At 35.9% G+C, this 22,148-nt stretch overlaps 1 protein-coding gene and 1 long non-coding RNA gene across 2 annotated transcripts in view; both read left to right on the top strand.

Annotated features, from left to right (window-relative positions):
* The first annotated feature begins 3,696 nt into the window (after positions 1–3,696).
* The window catches only part of LOC115229948 (alpha-L-iduronidase), a 34,006-nt gene continuing 15,554 nt past the window's right edge, over positions 3,697–22,148 (top strand). Inside the window, exons 1-9 of the mRNA XM_029800205.2 lie at positions 3,697–4,205; positions 6,382–6,525; positions 9,197–9,381; positions 11,945–12,040; positions 12,696–12,910; positions 13,709–13,809; positions 16,373–16,451; positions 19,965–20,217; positions 21,950–22,019. Of these exons, the coding sequence (XP_029656065.1) occupies positions 4,084–4,205; positions 6,382–6,525; positions 9,197–9,381; positions 11,945–12,040; positions 12,696–12,910; positions 13,709–13,809; positions 16,373–16,451; positions 19,965–20,217; positions 21,950–22,019 (1,265 nt within the window). The 5' untranslated portion in view covers positions 3,697–4,083. The remainder of the gene's footprint in view (positions 4,206–6,381; positions 6,526–9,196; positions 9,382–11,944; positions 12,041–12,695; positions 12,911–13,708; positions 13,810–16,372; positions 16,452–19,964; positions 20,218–21,949; positions 22,020–22,148) is intronic.
* Positions 13,819–15,753, top strand: LOC118761343. The gene is made up of 2 exons (XR_004997305.1): positions 13,819–13,956; positions 15,403–15,753. It is a non-coding gene; the product is annotated as an uncharacterized LOC118761343 (long non-coding RNA).

The raw sequence follows: 22,148 nt of genomic DNA, 5'->3' as shown, positions 1-22,148 counted from the left end.
CTGGAAGAAGGCCATTATGTATAATATATGTGTGTATGTGTATTGTTTCCTTGTCTTGACGACATGTGAGAGTTGTAAAGAGTGTCACCATCATAGTGTGGGTTCATTTCCAATTTCCTATGAAAACATGTCTGGCCATAGGGAAAACATGTTAGGGTTTCAAACATGGAAAATGGACATTAAAATAATGATGATATATATATATATATATATATATGAATCTATTAAAAAGCCATTTTGTTTAACTCTATTTTAACTGGGTTTTTTTTTTTATAAATTATAACTGGAAATAAAATTTATACGATTTTTTAAAACATTTGTTTTTTATTGTTTTGTAACTCAACATACATCTTCACCTTTGTTTTAGGTTTATGAGAAAAATATACTGTATGTAATTGAGAGAAATTCTTGTTTCATACTTTAGTATTAACTGCAAATAGGTGAGTTGTTAAGGAGCTTGTTTCTCAATCATGAGATCCTTGGTTTGATTCCATTGTCGAACATCTTAAACAAGTTTCTTCTACCGTAGCCTTGGGTCAGCTGAAACCTTATATGTGAAATTGGGTTGCTGTTCATCCTTACATCAGTGCTAAATGAACAGACCTATGATCAGTTGAAAGCATCTCATCTTTTCCTTATGTGCAGGAAACTCAGGATCACATTCTCCAATGAGTTTTTTTAAGACAGCAAAGCAGCCAAATCCCCATAATCACACCCTAGTAATAGAAATTCTCTTGGAAAGCATGTTAAATGTACTGTACTAGTAACTCGGAAAGCCACTCTTGTCCTTGTCAGATATGGTCTTGCTGCTTGCCTGAGGAATACATTTAAGCTACATGTGTCTGTTGGATACTCAGCCTCCTAAAGTATAATATAATTCTATTGATCAAACAATATTCTCATTCATTGAAACCAACACTCATTAACTGCCAACGTCAATTAAACAACTGACTTGACCTCTCATAGTTAAAGAATACAGGCAGCATCTCTTCATCTTTGAGAACACAAATAAACTAGGAAGTAAATGCAAAAATAATTTGTTAGAATGAATCCTTGCAAGTGGGAAGAGACTAGGTTCTTTTTCTTTATTTCAAAAAGGACCCCCCTCCTTATGCCTCTGAAGAATCAATCATGTTTTGGTGACATGTCAGCCAATACCCAATGACAAAAATCAGGATTCATATAGATCAGCAAATTTTATTTTCTATGACCTTTCTATCAGTTATCCATACAAAAAGTAGCATGGGTAAAATATGTCTTCACTTTTAGAATTTTACTAATACTAATGAACATAAGATAAGTATTTTCTGATCATAGTTTCTAAACCCTTTTGTTACCATATGTTTCTTTCAATTAATTTTAAATATAACAAAGAATTTAGTAAAATAACTTAGTTATCATTAAGCTAGTGTTAAGAAAATAAATTGTGACTAAGGTTTAGTGGAAGATTTTAATTCAAAACTTATGAAAACAAGACATTTGTACTACAGAGCCAGAGCCGATTTCAACTGGGTTGATAACGAAAGGGTTAAAATTGGTAATGCATATCTTTACATCACACACGTGTGTGTGTGCTCATTACATATGGTCAGGCATTAAATCTAATGATGGCCACCTTCACTTGGGGATCTTTTGATGATTACATCCCAACCCATTACGTACAACTTCAGTCGCAGATGTGCCATGAAGAAATTTTGGGGGAGAGGTCAGGAGCAACTTGGCACATATGCATGCAATATGTGATAACTGGTAGTCTTCTACTCTGGAAGGGTGGAAATTACCCCTCTTCAGTTGGTCTTGAAGCTAGATGTAGAGAATCCTACAAAGGTAGTTACAAGCCAGAAATGCACACTATATGTCAGCTATTTCAGTTAATGTCTGTACAGATATGTTTATAGATAGACCTATTTCAACAGATGACCAAAGGATCTGAAAGTCAAGGCCCAACTCTGGTTTTAATGTGTTAGCTGTATGGAGTCAATATTGTGCACCAACACAGGAGAGTGGAAACCCTAGTGACTTCTATGCTGGTGAATAGCTGAGTTACAGGAGTTTGTTGAAAGAGTATACCAGCTCTGTGGAGTTGACAGTATATGGAATGTGGTTGGTGCTCTAGGTGATTGCAGCAGACCACATTGTTGAAGGGATGGGTGTAGTGATGGGGATGAATGTAATCAACATGCTGGGAAAGGTTAGGATTAATGAAGGAAGGGTAAAATTTGAAAGGGCACAATGTGTGGTGAGTGCAGCAGAAGAGCAAGAACTGGAATTATCACAGTGAGTCAGGAAGTGTTGGACATTCTTTGTAAGATTGAAGACAAGGATTTCTATATAGTATTTGATAGCATGTGACAGGCAATCAAATGGTTCTGGAAGGTTGAATCTCCATAAAAAAAATTTTTAAATGCCGAAGAATCAAGTAAGTTGCTACAAGGTCTCTAGGAGTGTGGGTTAGAGATAAGTATGAAAGGGAAGTGGAGAGATGTGTTAGGGAAGGTATTTTAATGTCTTTGTGGGGAAGAAGTGGAAGTTCGGTGCTGCCACAAATGATGGTTGTTCAAACCAACAAAGAATGAAGTTCAGCTAGAGATGAATTTTTGCGACTGAACTCTGTGTCAAAGATCATGGCAACAGTCCCCAAGATGATACTGAGGAAGGTAGTCAGAGTGAAAATATCCACTAAATCCTACATATATGACATGACAATGGACAAGACTGTGTTGAGGGCAGCAGAGGTTGTGGGTCATCCAAAGAGATTTGGGTTGGCTGTGAAACTACCAGAAGCTATAGTGGGAAGTGTGTTGGGATTGGAGCTGAGGAAAAGCATGTCAAGTGAGCTGGTGTTTTGGAGAGGAAATGAGACCCCAGACTTGAAGGATGATCTCATTTGTTGTGCACTGTTTTTGATCTGTGGGCGATTAGTTGGCTCCTTGCTGAATTGTTTGATAGCTCCAAATTGCAAGTAGCTACTTGAACCGGAGAGAGAAAGTTAGAGAGCAGACAGCTGGAATAATGATGGGCATCTTGGAGAGAGTGAGAAAATAGGATAAGGAGAGAGGAAAATTGTATGTTCCTACATCAAAGAAGAATGTTGGTTGGTGTTGTGCTTGTAGCTGTCCTGGAAATAGGTGAAGTTGAGGCAGAGGATGCAGCCTACCTTTGAAAGACAGCTGCAACTATATTAATGTAGCTGGACTGGAACAGCCTTTCTGAAAGAGTTCATAATATAAAATATCTAAATAGATGCATATTTGTCTGACTTCCACAACATATATAGTAATCAACAGATGGTCTCTATGTAGTCACTTGATCTGCTAGAAATAACAGCCAAAACTCCCTCAGATAACATCGTACGTTCTTAAATAAGAAAGGGACACATTGGATAATGTAGCCCTATATATCCCGAAAAAATATAGGATGGTCATAGCTTGAACGTTTTTGATCGTATGGCTAATCTGTATCTAAGCAATTTCAACTAGCAGTGGTGGTGTTTTTCTTTCCCTTGTGTACAGAAATAAAATAAAAGTATGAAACTATCTTATATTTTCGAGTTAAAAACCTTGTCAAAATAACATAAAAACAGCTTTTCCATTGACTTGCTAAAAAATTAAGTTATTTACTTGAAGGGAGTTAATTCTATAATTAGTTCCCTTTAAGCTAATTAAGGGTTTACAACTCTACACCAATACAATGTTAAGGGTATGTAACTTTTACCATCATTAAACGGTGATTGTTTTGGTAACATTCGTTTTGTTATTGTTTTCCTTTCTTGTACTAGGAAGAGTTCTGTTGATAGGTTTTATTGACAGAATAGAAAATCAAGCCTGTGATATATTTGTTTTTATTGTTTAACTCCACAGCACTCCTGATCGAGCGAATTTATGATCAAAGACATTTCGTTCGTGATTGTCCTGTCTTATGTTTTAAAATCAAATTCTATCTACCGGGTTCTTCCTTTCTTTAAAACAGATTGAGGTGCAATGCGAGGGAAATTTGGCTAATATTTCGCCGATTTAGCGGCCACTCAGAGGCACTCTCTTTGGCTCGGATGTGAGACAGTATTGTCAGTCGGCAGAGATAAAAATGCGGCTGTGTTATATTTTATGTTTTATCTGGCCTCATGTCTTTGGAACACGCTTTGTTAGAATCGATTCACGGAATTCCGGTGGACCTTTGAAACATTTCTGGCGAAGTACGGGCTTCTGGTAAGCTATTGTGTTCAGCTCTTGTTCTTGTCAATGATTGTTTTGTTGTTGTTCTGCGATCAAAAGCATTCCAGATGTGATTACTCCGTCTTTTACCTCCAACATAGCCAGAAGTACATTATCCATCAAGTCCTTTCATTTTTCTGAAACGGTAGGATATAATTTGAAGGAGATTTACCTGCTGTTTCTAGCATATCAAGTACCCATTTAGAGAATCATTGTAATTCCGTTCAGCTGGGTTGGTGACCTGACACGGTGTCTGATTTGGTACCGCTCTCCATTCCTTGAGTTTCTTTAGTACGCTTCAACGCCCAAATATCACATTTCCCCGCAGACATCGTGTCGTATATATGTTGTATTCTAAATAATTGCATTTTTTTCCAAATACCTGTTGTTGATACATAGACATTTGCAGTAAACCTTAGGCAAGAATGAAGCTTGCTTGGCCTTTCTATATGCAGAACACTTTTCAGTATGCCACTTGTATAATGTTGGTGAAAATGGTACACAACTATGACAGGCGTCTGATGATTTTAACATACACCTGATACTGAATTACCTACTTGATTCTCTGTTACTCTTGCCCTGAATTCACTGAATTAGATAAGTTGCCACTTACTGCTGTGGACTTTTTCAGTTATTGAAAAACAACATCGATTTCACTGACCACAGAAGGCTTTCAAAGATGAGGAGCATTGCTCTCCTCTCATTACTTATCAAAAACAGAAACACTTATTTTAGCCCTGAATCTTTCACCGGGTTAGTGTTTCTAACCAACAAATCTGTTTGCATTCTGACCTATGTTGATTTATGAACATGTAGTACCTATATTAAAATTCTCTAGGGAGTTCATTAAAGGAAAATTGGATGCTATTTTGAGTCAAGTGACCATGTAGGAGTCTCTCATTAGCCTGAATTGTTGATGAAGATGAATATTGTTTCTGCTGAAAGGGTTTTAAAGTTCTTACATAAAAACTACGAATTTATAGGGAAATGAGAATGAAACTGATGTTCATACTTTTTTCAAAACCTTTAACAATTAAAATAAACTGTACTGGTGTGAACTTGACATTGGAAAAATAAAAAAAAGGAGATATGTCTTGTGAGGAACTTACAGGTGTTTGGGTTAAATTTGACACTTTGAATAAAAGGAAAAAATACAAAATTCCATCCAAAAATAAAACTTTTAAAAAATTGGAACACATCAACTAGGTTATGGCTGAAAGAAGATAAGGGTTTACTCAAAGTAGCTTCTCTCAACTTCCACCATGATATCAAGAATGGCTTTGGAACCTGGTGCATACATTTCTCACTGTGTCCCTGGGAAAATGTTGGTGTTGCAGGCAGAGTGGTTGGTGTTTTTGCTATAGATTGCTTGGAGGTTGGTAAAATGGAAATATATTTCTTTCAAATTAACTCCCTTCAGGTAATTACATAGAGACCATCAGTTGATTACTGTAAGTTGAGGAAGTCAGACAAATATGCATCTATTTATATAAGAATTCTTTAACTGAAGCAAAACTCATGAACATTTAGCTGAAATATTTATTGCTGGTCATTGGGATACTTGGTGTCGACTATTTACAATTAATAACATTAATAATTACAGACTAGGAGAGAGACAATTGCTCTGAAATTACAGAAAGATATATGTGTGATGGCATGCAGTCAGCCCAAAATATACGTCAACTATGCTAACACCTGTGGTGACAGTGGTCCTTGTTTGTCTGCCTTTGGCTGTCTGTGTAAATGTCTGGAACCATCTAATATGTTTCCTTACTTAGTTGCTTCACCTGAGCTATATTTCTGCTCTTCATGGTGTTGGCTGTCCCTAAGTTTTTATTATACCAGTAGCTTATTCAGCTTGATGGGAGCTTGTGTTTATCTCCCTCTTTTGAAGAATATCCCATTCCCTATTTTGTTGTAGTTCCAAATTTTTATAATAAAATGTTAAACCTAATGAAATGGAAATGCACCTTTTAGTTTATTTGAAGCATTTTTAAATGAATATAAAAAGTCCCCAAACTACCCTAATGCTGAATAAAGATAAGAATAAATTTATTCAGAATTTTGGCCCCAACTGTAAGATATTTCAATGATTAGTATTATATTTAATGAAGCAGTATCAAACAGGATTTTATTAATTGTAAGAATTTTTTTTTTATATATATAACAGCCCTTCGAAACCACATGCAAAAGCTTATAAATATGACACGGGGTCTGACATGAATCAGAATTTGGCCTACATTGGTGCATTACCATTCACTGGCATTCAACAAGTGCGTATACACTGGTTGTTAGATCTTGTGCAAGTTACAAAGTGAGTTGAATTTTTATTATTGTCTTACATATATTTTTAATTTGTTTGCATCTATTTACTAATTTTTAAAAATTTAGAATTGTTTATATCAGAAGAGGAAAGGCCCATGCCCCTTTTCATGGCCCCCATCACTGGTGGAAGGAAAGTATTCTCAATCTGGAGATTGAGATGTTTTCAGTAGAATAGGCTCTGTTAAAGTTGCCCAAGGTATTTTGTAACCAGGCTATGGATTAAGTCCACCACCCAAGAACCATACACAAGGAAGAACAATATCTTAAAAGCCTTCTACTTGGTTTCTATCTTCCAAATTTCTCATTCAAGGCTTTGGTAGACCTGAGGCTGTGGAGAAAACTCTTGCTCAAGATGTTGCAGAGTAGGATTCAGCCTGAAACAACCAAGTTGTAAAGTGAACCTTTTAATCATGTAGATCAATATGCAACAAAATCTAACATAGGGTTTTTATAAGTTTTCTTTAAATATTACCCATAACTATCTAGCTTTCAAATAGAATTCATTCCTCTTTCACAGTTGACTGGTTAACAGTAAGAACAGCAAATGTCAGATTTTCAAAACCCTTTCTATCCACGTTAACAATGGGAACTATATGCAGGTAAAATGGTTGAGTGGATGTGGTATTGATTTAACAGTTCATCATGTTCTCTGCATTTATTTGAAATGGTTGTATATTTAACTGTATAAGATGTGTTCATTAAAGATTTCTCCTGACCCACTTTCCAAGAAGTGGGATAAATGAAACTTGACATAATTATTAGTCCTTCTATACATAGCCATCACCAATGGTGACACACTTCTTCCATTGCTTAATGCAGCTGTGAAGACTTTGTCTGTAGAAGTCAGTAGGTTGCGCTTGGAGCCAAGACTTTACCTCAGAAATAAGTTCATCATCATCTGAAAATGCTTCCCCTTCAAAAAAGACTTCATGGTTGGAAAGGGGTGGAAGTCAGAGGTGTGAGGTTGGGAGAGTAAGGGGAATGAGGAAGGATTTCATAACCACAGAAGTGTGCTTTCATCAGGGTAACATGTGCATTGTGAACTGGGGCGTTGTCTTGGAGGAGGTGGACTCCTTTGGTCAGCATTCCACGCCTCTCTGCTTTGACAGCATCCCGCAATTTCTGCAGCAGAGAAGCATAAAAAATCCATCACCACTACTTCAGAAAATCCGTCATCACTACTCTGCACTGGTCCCAAAAGACTGTGAGCATCACCTTGCCATTTGAGGGTTGGACACGAGCCTTCTTTGGAGGTGGTGAGTTATGTTTCCATTGCTTTGACTCAGGATTATAGTGATGGACCCATGTTTCATCCTGTGTGATAAGTCTGCTAAAAAATGTCCTCCCTGTTTTCTTGGCACCTTGCCGAAAAAGCCAGAAGCAGCTGACTCGTTCCTGCTTCTGAAAAGGTGTGAGCATCTGGGGAATCCATCGTGTAGACAACTTCTGCATGTGCAAATGGTAGTGAATGATTTTTTTTCCATGGATCCTACACTTACCTTCACTTCTTGGGCTAGTTGCCAAATAGTTATGTAGCAATCCTCCAAAATGGCAGCTTCCACTTTATGGATGGTGTTATCATCAATGGTGGAATGTGGATGTCCAGGAATAGGAGAAGTTTTTATCTATGTCTGACCACATTTGAACTGGCAATGCCAGAGCTTGACTGCATTGTATGATGGTGCATCATTACCATAAACTTCTTTCATCTCTCATCGAAAGTCTCTTTTGGTGTATGACTTTCAAGTATAAGAACCTGATCACTGATCTGCATTCAACTGCTTCCATAATAGCACCTTAGTCCATTTCAGCTGCCATAAAAGACAAACAAATACTAGAGACATATATGATTATACCTGTACAAGTTCCATTTCCTGCAATAACTGAAAGTGGATCTGGGGAAATCTTTAATGAACACCCCTCGTATATATATATATATATATATATATATATATATATATCTTACAGAGATGTACTTGCATAGCAAGTGACCTGATCTGAGATCGTGTGCTGAAACATAAACAAAAGGCTGCAATTGTATATATATATATATGTATGTATGTTTACCTAGCTGGGAGTGTTATCAAACTTAGATAAGCATTTTGTATAGGGTCATTTGTTTCAGATTGAGGAACCAGAGTTAAGCACTGACCCTTAGTTTCATATGTATTTTTTACAATATGGAAAAAAAAAAAGCATTAATATTTTGTTATATTGCTCTAATTGAATTTTATGTTCTGATTAAGTATCGAACTAAGTTTAGTGACTCTGCTTTATTTCGTGCATTCACCTCATGTCCTTTTAAACTTTTGACTACCTTCTAATTTGCATACTGGTTTGTTTCGTAAGAGGCGTGATACTTTTTGCATGTGGATCTTTAGGTTCTGCTTTTTTTTTAAAAATCAGCATGTATTTTTGAGTATATATTACATTGTATTTACTCACATATTGACTCCGTTATTGGCTTGCATTCGAGTAATGTAATCCAACTTAATAATTCTGTATTAGAACATAACATATTTTAAACATAAAACAATGGATGTATAAACAGTAAAAAAATTATCCACCTATTGTAGGAATCAGTATATATTTACTGAAGACAATATGTATTGGTAAATACTATTTTTCATTAATTGGCTTATATGCAAAATTTTTTTCAGACAACATCCACTACAATATGATTTCCATTGGCTTGATCAACTCATTGATAAGCTATATAAAAATGGATTAAAACCTGGGTTTGAGCTAATGGGTAGTTTGTCAAATTTTTTTACTGATTTTGAAAATAAAACTCAAGTGGTTTTCTGGCGTGATCTTGTGAAAGCTACAGCTGAAAGATACATAAGTAAGTACTAGTTATGTTTTTTTACACAAATTTAAGACAATAAATTCATTAAGAAAAGAAATGAGATTGGAAAGAGAAGTCATGTTTTCTTCAAAGCCATTGGTTGCTTAAGTGAAGTGAATTGTTTTCAACCAGGAATTGGGAGCTTGATTACAGTCTCAGCTCACCTGAGGATGATTGTTAGTCAAAAATCACCTAAGGATGATTGCTAGTCAAAAATCACCTAAGGATGATTGTTAGTCAAAAATCACCTAAGGATGATTGCTAGTCAAAAATCCAATAGTGCTGTAATTTGCCAATTAAATTATTGAATTTAATTAGTAAATTACTGTAAGAAAGTGTCAACAGAAGAGCATCAACGAATCATGATGTGGCCCAGCTCCCTTAGAGTGTCAGAAGTTAAGGGCTGAAATACTTGCTTGAGATGGGGTTTCTTCTCTGAAGCCCTTCTGCTGGTACTCATTTTATCGACCCAGTGGAATTTGAACTCAGAATGTAATGACAGATGAACTGCTGCTTAGCATTTTGCCTGGTGTACTCACAACTCTACCAGCTCACCACCTTATAGGCTACTCTAATATGACAACTCAGTAATTATTTTCTATTGTTGTACATTAATGGTTGTTAGGAACACAGTTATAGAGGAAATATTTACACTTAGATACACTTACTTGGGGGAAGATTTATGTAAAATGCCTTGAAATATGAATAACATTGTAGGGAGTGATATAGGAGACATAATCATGCATAACTTCAGAGTTAATTTGGAAGAATTTGTGATGGAACAGAAACCATGGAACTAAAACCAAACAATAACACTGAAGAACTTTTCATAATCTATGACTAAAACAAGGGAGTTTATCCATAATCGTCATCACCATTTTATACTGGCATGGGTTAGATGGTTTGACAGGGGTTGGCAAGCTGAAGAGCTGCCCAGGCTCCAGTTGTTTGTTTTGACATGGTTTCTACAGCTTGATGCACTTCCTAACACCAACCACTTTACAGAGTGTACTGGGTGCTTTTTATGTGCCACTATCCTTGAATGTTTTTATGTGGCACTGGTCCAGGTGTTTGTAGTGTAGACTCCATATATACATGCATGTGAACGTAGTAGGGACCAACTGGCCTTTGGTCGCTGTTTGGATTCCATTGTGTCCACTGCTCTGGTTGGTTGGTTTTAGCACAGTTTGTCTCCTCCTCTGTTGTACCAACTGACCATGGATAGCCAGTCAGAGATGGGATCACATGAACAACCTCTTTTAAACCCTTTCTGAGCTGACTGCTCCTTATAAAAACTCAGCTTTTTTCTTATTACATGTCTTTGGTTCCTGACCTTTTAAGGTCAAGTCACTGGTTATGTGGACACAACCAGTTCCAGTGCCGCTGCCACACAATACGCACACACATCCTGTACCCACATACACATTCTTCTCACAACAGCCTGTCTATTATTCTGTATATATGACGCACACACAGACACACGTTATTATATCAATAAATCTTCTCTTAATCATTCTATGCAGTTGTGTCTCCATATTCTCTCTGGCACTTATATGTACTATTCAATATATATTTATTGTATCGACTGTGTGATGTACTAAAGAGCTATTCTCGTCCCCATGCATACGTGGTCCTTACATGCTTTTCTTGTGACACTGGCATGGGGGGTTCTTACGTAGCATAGATACTTTTGTTAGTACACTAGCACTAACAAATTTTATTAACACAAAGGTTGTTTTCTACATTAAAAACTATTTTCTGAGTGTGAGGTTATTTCTTCATCTTGTTTAGTAGAAATAACACTTTTACTTTTTACAGATTTTTCATTTTTTCTTTTCTTTTAATAAGAAATATTATATGATTTTTGTATTGGTCAGTGGTTCCAAACTATTTACCATCACAACCCATTGTGGTAAATCAGCAATCCTCCATAGTGGATTTTAATATTTACATATAAATTTTAAAAAATTTAGATAAAAAACAGTTTTCAAAAACGTTTATGAATTTGTTAAAATAAGGACAATAATAATGAGTGGAGAACGAATATATAGTGCATGTGTTTATTTGGCAAGAAAAAAAAAAGTGACCATCCTGAAACATAACAATAATTTTCCCAAATTCTATTAAAGATTAACATGTAATACTTTTCTTGGGGAAATATTTCTGAGCTTTTGTTTGCAGCTAAAATTGTGTTGTAGACCTTGTATAACAAAGACATTTTACACTTTATCAAATATTTCAAAAGTAAATGGTTTTATTTTTGCAACTGTTATACTGCATTCCAATTTGGGCTGCAACTCATAAATGGAGAACTACTGTAGTAAACCCTGAGAAAATCAACTCTGCAGTTTAGATTTGATTGTTGGTCATTACTGTTTCCCTCACCTTTCTAATTAATGCCATTAAGAAAATATGAACATCACAACTTCCGTTCTAGCTTTTTCTGAAATCACATGGTATCTGTGATGACAGAACACTAAGCAGCTGACTTTATTTATCTTACTATTATTGCATAGGGTAAATAAATATTTGTCTTTTTTTGTCTGTGACTTTATACTAGAGAAATATGGAATAGACTATGTGAGACGTTGGAATTTTGAGACTTGGAATGAACCAGATTGTCATGATTTTGATGCTGTGAATATGACAGTAAAAGGTTTGTGGAGTTTTAAATACATAATCTTGATTTATTTAAAACAACTTTTGTAAAATTGATGAATGTTTTGTGAGATTGTAATTCTTCAAAGAATTAAGAAACACATGAATGGATCTGAAGAGAGATCTCTCTCTTTTCTCTTTTACTCTTTTACTTGTTCCTGTAATTTGACTGTGGCCATGCTGGAGCACTGCCTTTAGTCAAGCAAATTATTCTTTGTAAGCCTAGTACTTATTCTATCGGTCTCTTTTGCCAAACTGCTAAGTTACGGGGACGTAATCACACCAGCATCAGTTGTCAAGCGATGTTGGGGGAACAAATACAGACACAACCATACACACACACACACACACACACACACACACACACACATATATATATATATATATATATATATATACACATATATACGATGGGCTTCTTCAGTTTCCATCTACCAAATCCACTCACAAGGCTTTGGTTGGCCTGAGGCTATAGTAGAAGAGACTTGTCCAAGGTGCCACACAGTGGAACCCAGAACCATGTGGTTGGTAAGTAAGTTACTTACCACACAGCCACTCCTGTGCCTATGACTTAATCATGCAATGCAAATGTTAATTTTATTGTGGACAAATGACAAGAATACGATTTCAATTATTTTAATTTTCTCTTTCAGGATTTCTCAATTATTATGATGCTTCTTCAGAAGGACTAAGAGCAGCTGACAAAAGGTTGATATTTGGTGGACCTGGTGATGGATGTTTTTATAAGAAGCATCATAAAGGACACAAGAAATATGCAATTGGTCTTTTAGATCATGTGGTTCATGGCACCAACCTTTTTACGGGAAACAGGGAAACACGCATTGATTTTATTTCTTGGCATCTAAAGGTATTTCCTGGCACTAGGCTTTTCCTGATAGTTTATTACTTAATGGATTATTCTGCAAAATTCTCATGTTTGCTTTGGCTAAGAACTTAGTAAAATTGATTATTTGATGCATGCAAGCATATTTAAGTCTTGGCTGAAACAATCGAGTGAGTGAGTGAATGAGAGAGAGAGAGAGAGAGAGAGAGAGAGAGAGAGAGAGAGAGAGAGAGAGAGAGAGAGAGAGAGAGAGAGAGGGAGAGGGACGAGAGGAGGGGGGGAGGGAGGGAGGGAGGGAGGGAGGAGGGAGGGAGGGAGAGAGAGGAGAGAGAGAGAGAGAGAGAGAGAGAGAGAGAGAGAGAGAGAGTACTAAATTAGCAATTAAAGTATTAGCAATTTGATTCTTACTGCAGTCCCATTGGCTCCTGTATAGCTGGGTTTTGTGCTCTTTTGCTCAAGCATCAATGTTCACACCTCTAAGAGGTTTTGATGATAAATCTTCAATGAAAGTTAGAGAAAAGACTGAAAAGTATATGAATTAATATATTTACTCCATATTAACATACTTAGATTTGTGGTGAATGAATTTTAGAGGTAAAAACCTGAAATGAATATTCTCTAATTGTTGATCTCATGCATTCTCTTTTAGATTCAAAATTCTCTGTGGTGGTTTGCCAAAATATATTTTGATCCATAGGTTTCATGTTGTTAGGATATATATTATGGGACACACTCACATGCCAGCATGGAAAATGAACATTAGATAATGATGATATATATGCAGACATATCATGTAATTCTAAAATATCTTTTTGACCCAAGGGAGATGGAATGGCAAATCGTATTCTTAAACTTGAAAAACGTCTTTCTGAAGAAATTTATACCAAATATCCATCCTTACGATCAAAACCTTTCTATAATGAGTGAGTAATTTTGTTTTCTGTTTTTCATCTATATTTTCTAATCACTGTTCACTGTTTTGAGGGAGCAGGCAGTTTTAAATATTTATATCCTAACCAAGATATGATGGGGTATGTAGTCAGCAGTTTGTATCTTTAGTTGACAGTAAAGTGCTTCATATTCCATGCGAAAGACAAACTGTATAAAAAGTGTGTAAGTCATATGATTCTGACTGTGAAACATGGGTGTTGAATGTGAAAAATAGGTAGGAGCTTGGTAATTGGCAGAGTCAGGTTATGAATGGACAAAATCAAGAGGCAAATTAGCAGTATCTTATAAAATACCTTGCAGTATTTGTTTTGACTCTGCTCTGAGTTCAAATTTACCTGTCATCCTTTTGGGGTTGATAAAAAAAGTACAAATCCAGTATGGTTAATCTGTAGTATTTCTTGCAGATCTTTGCATTCTGAATTCAAATCTTGCTATGGTCTATTTGAGTGGAAGACTCAGTCCATTGCCTGGTTTAGCACCACTACCTGCCACCTTGGGTACCTTTAGTAGAATCCACTATCAGCATTCTTTCGGTTAAAGTATTATATATGTCAAAATGAACAGCTGATTGTTTGGCAATTTCCATAAAGAATTTTTATCTATTTACTTTTGTTTTCATGTCCTGTTGAAGCTGACATTTGCCTTTCAAGTCTGTGAGGGAAGTGAAAAGTAAAACACATGCTTGTATGTGCTCACATGTGTGTGCGTGCATGCACACACACACACACACATTATCGTTCATATACATGTACATACATAAATATATATATACATACATCTTTCTTGTATGTATGTGTATATATGTTTGTATGTATGTATGTATGTATATGTATTTGTGTGTATGTATTTATGTGTATGTGTTTATGTATGTGCATATGTAAGTATATACATGTATGTGAATGTGTATGTACCTTCTGTATGAGTCAGTAGCTGGGGATCATTTCTCACTCATGTCACCATTTTGTAGTTGGTTAATGTGCCTTGCAAGAGGATAGCTGAGTTTTTAGATTATTTGTCTCATTCCTTTTTGACTGTGTCTCAAGGCAAAGGAACTGAACACCTCTCAGTGACTCTGGAGAAATAAGCACCTGCAGTATATAGGATTCCTAAGAAATTATATAAAACTGAAATAACTGTGTGGATATGCTGTACTATCAGCTCATAGATTTTGAGCTCAAGTCCATTGCTTGTATTTCATTGTAAATTTGAACTAGAGATGAAACTGTATATATATATATATGGTTTTTATATTTGCTGAATCTGGTGAAAGGGGCTGTACCCATGACTGCTGTAAGCCCTCCAAGAACAGTGAAGTTGATGCTGTTGATGTTCTTTAAACTGTTGCAGTTCAACACCTGCAAGAAAGACATAAGCAGGGAAGAGAGTCAAAGAACCAATGTTTTAGGGAGAAAAGATTAGGTATAGTGGTTAGCGCAAATCCAGTGGGATTAGATGCAACAAGTGTAACAAGAAGTAGAAAGATATGTGGGTTGGAGATGCTTGAGTGAAGGTGGTATAAAACCAGCCATCTGTGAGGAGCAGAGACCATTATAGTAGTAGTAAAGCAAGAATCATGGGTATCACAATAAGCAACAAATATGTTAGGGTAACATTGACACTATCAGTGAAGCATGTGTACATCCTCAATATAAAAAAATACAATTCCAAGAATTCGCTCATTTTTCTGAAAATAGAATCTTGATGATAAAAACTGTTCTTTGATAAAAGAAGACTGGTTGAGTAGAAATAATGATGGACAACAAAGATTATTTTGGAGCTTGAATCCAAATACTTGTATGAGTGTTTAGGTGTGAAATTAGGCCTTTATTTTCTCTTAATTCTACACTTGCTTTTTAGTTAGGAATTGGTAGTTGTCTTCTAAGAAGAAGAATTATTAGTAATATAAAAATGGAGCCCAAAACTGTCAACCATTTAGCCCATAGACTGGTTCCCTATTGGTCTGGACTGCTGCAACTACTGTCAAGTGAAAGACCAATGACAATTATATATGTTGAGTTTGTTTCTGTTTGTCCATCCCTCTGCTTAAATGCAGTCTTGCCTGATTTAAATTTAAAATGTTACTAATGAGAGTTACGCAGCTTCTGAAGATTTGACCATAGAATCTACCAATAATTTTTCCTTATATAATATGGTTTTCATTGTTAATGAAATAGATGTAAGATAATGTAACAAAAATATTATGAACTAACTCTCCTGTTTTGATTTGCTATATATATTTGTGTGTATGTACATATATATATGTATATATGCATGTACATATATATATATATATATATATATATATATATATATATATGTATATATATATATATGTACGTATATATATATATATACATATATATATTTATATATACATACATACACACATATACATATATATATTTATATATACATACATACACACACATATATATATGTATATATGTACGTATATATATATATATACATATATATATTTATATATACATACATACACACACATATATATAAATATATTGTTTACTTGATTGTTAGTGAGGGTGATCCTCTGGTTGGTTGGAGCAAACCTCGGTTATGGCGAGCTGATGTTACATATGCAGCTTTGGTGGTGAAGGTAAGTTCATTTAAATATACGTATGTACATACATACATACATACATACATATGTATGTGTGTGTGTGTATGTATATATATATATATATATATACACACACACATACAGTAATCCCTTGACTATCATGGGATTTCTATCATGGTGTAATAGGTGAAAATCCATGAAGTAGAAACAGTACTCTACTGTATATTTAAAAAAATTATTTTTATAATCTGTATATATCTATTTTATTATAAATGCAAAACAACACCAAAGTGGAATTGAGGTAAGCTTGAATAATAAACCGTGATAGGTGAACTGCAATATGGTGAGGGACTACGGTGGGGTTTTGGAACAGTTTTATATTTAGCTTTAATCATAACAAGGTTTTTATAATAATTGTTCACTCCGAATTAGTTACATTATTAGTTAAGTTAAGTTCAATCGAGTTTGTTTTATTTTGGAGAGAGTAGAATATAAAAGCTTTCACTTTTATGTTAATAACTATGGAAGACTGGTGGAAATATTATCTGTATGGACTTCAAGGGCGTGGTCGCTATATTCACTTAGTGATATTATTAGTTAAGTTAAGTTCAATCCAGTTTGTTTCGTTTTGGAGAGAGTAGAATATAAAAGCTTTCACTTTTATAATAATAACTATGGAAGACTGGTGGGAATATTATCTGTATGGACTTCTTGGGCTTGGTTGCTATTTAGTTTGATAATTTAGGAGTTTATAGGTTTACTTATTGAATTTATTTATCCATACTGTTGTACATAGGGTGTATGTGTTTCTTTGTTGTAGTTTAATTAATAATGTTAGTGTTTAATCCTTCCTAGAATTAAGATTGAATGGTTGTGGTGATATCCAAGGTATGTTTGTTCTCAAACAATACTTATTTTAGTGCTGTTGACACTGCCGGATTGAATGGTACTACCCAGGTGTCGAAACAATAGCGACATCCATGGGACAGCTCATGATAGAGGTATGTTGGATTGTTCATATGGCTGTTATTGTATGGGCGGAATTATTTTATAACACATCCATTTAATATATATATATATAATATATATATATATATATATATATATATATATATATATGTATATGTTGTTTAACAACCACTTTCCATGCTGGCATGGGTTGGATGGTTTGACTGAGGGCTGGCAAGCCAGAAGGCTCTAATCCGATCTGGCAATGTTTTTACAGCTGGATGCCCTTCCTAACGCCAATCACTCTGAGAGTGTAGTGGGTGCTTTTTACATGCCACCAGCACGAGGGCCAGTTAGGCAGTATTGTAATTGGCCACACTTGAATGGTGCTTTTTATGTGTCACTGGCATGAGAGCCAGTCAGGTGGCACTAGTAATGACCACGCTCAAATGGTGCTTTTTATGTGCCACCGACACTGGCATCAACCACGCTTGAATGGTACTTTTAACATGCCACTGGCACAGGTGCCAATCAGGTGGTACTGTCGTTGGCCATGACAACAACTCCACTTGCCTCAACATGTCTTCACAAACGCAGTTTATTGCGCAATGATTGAAGGGTACTCTTAAATGGGCTGGTTATAATGCACAGGCATAGGCCACGGTTACAGTCACATTTGGCTTGCCAGGTCTTCTCAAGCACAGCATATCTCTAAAAGTCTTGGTCACTTGTTGTTGCCTCGGTGAGGCCCAGTGTTCAAAGGTCGTGCTTCACCACCTCATCCCAGGTCTTCCTGGGTGTACCTCTTCCACAGGTTTCCTCTACTGCAAGGGTGTGACACTTTTTCACACAGTTGTCCTCATCCATACACAACACATGACCATATCAGTGCAGTTGTCTCTCTCGCACACCACATCTGATGCATCTTACGTTCAACTTTTCTCTCAGGGCACTTACACTCTGTCGTGTATGCACACTGGCATTACACATCCAGCGGAGCATACTAGCTTCATTCCTTGCAAGCTTATGCATGTCCCACTGCCATGTAGCATGGCTGTTTGCACACATGCATCATACAGTCTACCTTATACTCTGAGCGAGAGGCCTTTGTCACCAGCAGTGGTAGGAGCTCTCTGAACTTTGCCTAGGCTATTCTTATTCTAGCAGCTACACTCTCTGAGTAACCACCCCTGTGACTGACATGGTCACCTAGGTAATGGAAGCTATCATCTACTTGTAGTTTTTTTCCCTGGAATGTGACAGAAGCTGTTTTCTGCACATTTTCAATGATATATGTATATATTGTAAAGGTAATAAACATTCAAAAAGAACAATACAGGAAAAACATAGTTTGACAAATATGGTGTTAGTATTATGTTTCATGTTATGTATTATGTTAGTATTATGAGAGAGAGAGTGTATAATCGTGTGTATTAAAGAGAAATAAAATGGGGAAGAAAGCAGATGGTTGCTGTTCTTTAAGTAGATTTAAGAAGGGAGGAAGTGTAGGCCCATGTATAAGAATGTATCTGCATGCAGAAGTAGGTATAACGGGAAGGGAGTTTTGTTTGTGTGTGTGTGTGTGTGTTTTAATGTGGTGCATGTTCGTGTATAGATGTGTAAAAGTGTGGAAGGATGGTGGTGTTGATTAGATGTTATCGCCAGAAATTCAGGATATAATGTGTGAGATCTTATATAGTAAAGCAGTATTGGGAGCTCTGAGGAAGAGTTTTGAGGTTTAATCCACGATATTCACCAAAGATTATGATGTCAATACTACCACCACTATTGCTGGTTCTATGATCATTGATTTTACACACATATTCATGAAATATTTCTATCATTGGTTTAATGCTTTTTGGACAATATATTAACGTTAGACCAGTATAATAGAGATATCTATGAAAGAATATCCTTGTATTAATTCAGTGTTTCTCAACTGGGGTCCATATAGGATTTTGTTGTTAAAATTTATCTCCAATAAATTGGTTATACTTCTGCGATACACAAAACATTCTAAAGTTTAGGGAGATGTACTTGCATAGCAAGTGATCTGATCTGAGATCGTGTGCTGCTCAAATGGGGTCCATATAGGATTTTGTTGTTAAAATTTATCTCCAATAAATTGGTTATATGTCTGCAATACACAAAACATTCTAATAATTACGGAGATGTACTTGCATAGCAAGTGACCTGATATGAGATTGTGTGCTGGAACGAAAACAATAGCACAAAGTTTTGTCAGTGAACAGGTCGCAGTTTCAAAGTGACGAAAATATTTTGACAAATTAAATTTAAATGTTGAAGTGAATCTAACGGTTTTTGTGTGTTTCTTAAATAGCTTATAAACACCTTCCACACTGCAATTGTATTATAATGATTATTTTAATACAGTTCCTAATAGTATTTAATCATAAAAATATAATAGGATTTTTAAAAATGTTGAATTACTATGAGATCCATCTGTGTGAATAGGAACCAAAAGGGTCCATATGTAAAAGATTGTTGAGAAACACTGTATTAATCTTTAACCACTTAACATACTATGTATTCACTCAGTATGCTTGTGCTTTTTTTTATATATATATATTCTTTTGTCAGGTAATTGCCCTCCACCAACAAAGAAAGTTTCTGAAACACATCAATTTCACTTTATTGAGCAATGATAATGCATTCTTAAGCTATTATCCACACCAGTTTACTCAGCGCACTCTGCTTGCCAGGTTCCAGATGAACAACACAAAACCACCGCATGTGCAGTTTGTGCATAAACCAGTATACTCTGCTATGATGCTGTTGGCTTACCTTGGCGACAGAAAACTGTATGTCAATATTACTAAACATCATGTCTATAGTATGTTCTTTCTTACTTTTATTTTAATTTATTGTGTAGTTCATATTTGGCTAATTCCTATCTAACACCCAAGCAATGAAGACAGGTCCTGGCAGTTGATTGGATTAGAACTAGCTAAGTATGATACACACCATGTACAGTGTGTGACCGCAATGTCATTACTTTACTGGCATTGTTTTGCCTATTTACAACAAAGCATAGCTGCTTATGCACATGTGTATATATATATCTATATCTATATTTTTTTTTTGGCAAAAGGATTTTTTTTGTAAAAGGATTCGAGCGAGGTCGTTGCCAGTACCGCCTGACTGGCCCCTGTGCCGGTGGCACGTAAAACGCACCCACTACACTCTCGGAGTGGTTGGCATTAGGAAGGGCATCCAGCTGTAGAAACTCTGCCAAATCAAGATTGGAGACTGGTGCAGCCATCTGGTTTGCCAGCCCTCAGTCAAAATCGTCCAACCCATGCTAGCATGTAAAGCGGATGGTAAATGATGATAATGATGATGATGATGTGTGTGTGTGTGTGGCAACAACATTTTATAAACAAACTTTAAACAAATTTTGTAAGCGTTCAATGCATTTTGTATTTTGCAGACAAGAAAGTAAATTTCGAATGCAGTATAGCTGTGAAAACAGTAGAAAGATTGGGTGTTTCACCCTTATAAGACCATCCTCTGACACAAGTTCCCCATCTCAAATGCTACTGCTTCTCTCATAATTCCTTGTCTTGTGAGTTACTTGGTTATCCTGCCAGTGCTGGTGCCACATTAAAAGCATCCAGTCCACAGTGTAAAGTGGTTGGTGATTGGAAGGGCATCCAGCTGTAAAAATCATGCCAAAACTAACCTTGCCTGTGTTAGTGCCACAAAAAGCACTGAGTCCACTCTGCAGAGTGGTTGGTGTCAGGAAGGGCATCTAGCCATAAAATCCCTACCAAAACAGACACAGTAGCCTAGGGTAGTTTTCTACCAAGCCAGCTCCTGTCAACCATCCTACCCATGCATGCATGGAATATAGACATTAAATGATGATGATGATGATTATCAAGAATTCACATGGACCTTGAACCCAAAAGAGTAAACAAGAGAGACAGAGAAAGGCAGAAACAAGGAAAATGCCACTTATATTTGAACACTATACAAATATTCTTTTAAAAAAATTTTTCTTTTAATTTTTCTAAATTTAATTATTTAATTGTTACAGTTGAAAAGGTCTCAAAAGACCGAAACCGGTACTGAAATGTTCTTTATAAAATTATTTTAGCATTTTCTATCTTGACTTGTTTTTTGATATATATCAACTTGTGTGTCCCTTTTCATCCTTATACATATATATATATGATATAGGCACTGGTGTGGCTGTGTGGTTAGGCTTTCTTCCCAGTCATGTGTTTTGGGGTTCAGTTCCTCTGTTTGGCACCCCTGGCAAGTGTTCTCTACTGTAGTCCAGGCTGACCAAGGCCTTGTGCTTTATGTGCTTTTTATGTGGCACTGTCACATGTGTTCCTTAAGTGGCACCAGCACAGCTGCTTTTTATGTGACACCAGCACCGGTAGGGTCACTGAGTAACTTGCAAGACAAAACACCCCTTCAGCTGGGAGGGGAGCATTAACCAAGGTGGCACACACATACACACACACCTGTCTATCTGTCTGTCTGTCTATCTGTCTGTCTGTCTATCTTTCTGTCTATGTTTGATGATGATGATGATTCATGAGATTTTTTTCCAGATATTTCAACTCATGATTTTGGAGGAATTGGCTCAATTCATTATCCTGTGGCATCTGCAGTGTCAGACAGGTGAGGAATTACATACATTTTAATGCATATTAGAACATTATGCTACTTTATTGCTGGATGCCTTACATGCTAAGTATAAGAAAAAGTTGTTGTTTATATCTAGGTTCACTTAAGAAATGTGAATGATGA

The sequence above is a fragment of the Octopus sinensis genome, linkage group LG2 (genome assembly GCF_006345805.1).
Source record: "Octopus sinensis linkage group LG2, ASM634580v1, whole genome shotgun sequence".
NCBI lineage: Eukaryota > Metazoa > Mollusca > Cephalopoda > Octopoda > Octopodidae > Octopus > Octopus sinensis.
This window is presented reverse-complemented; position numbering and strand designations above follow the sequence as displayed.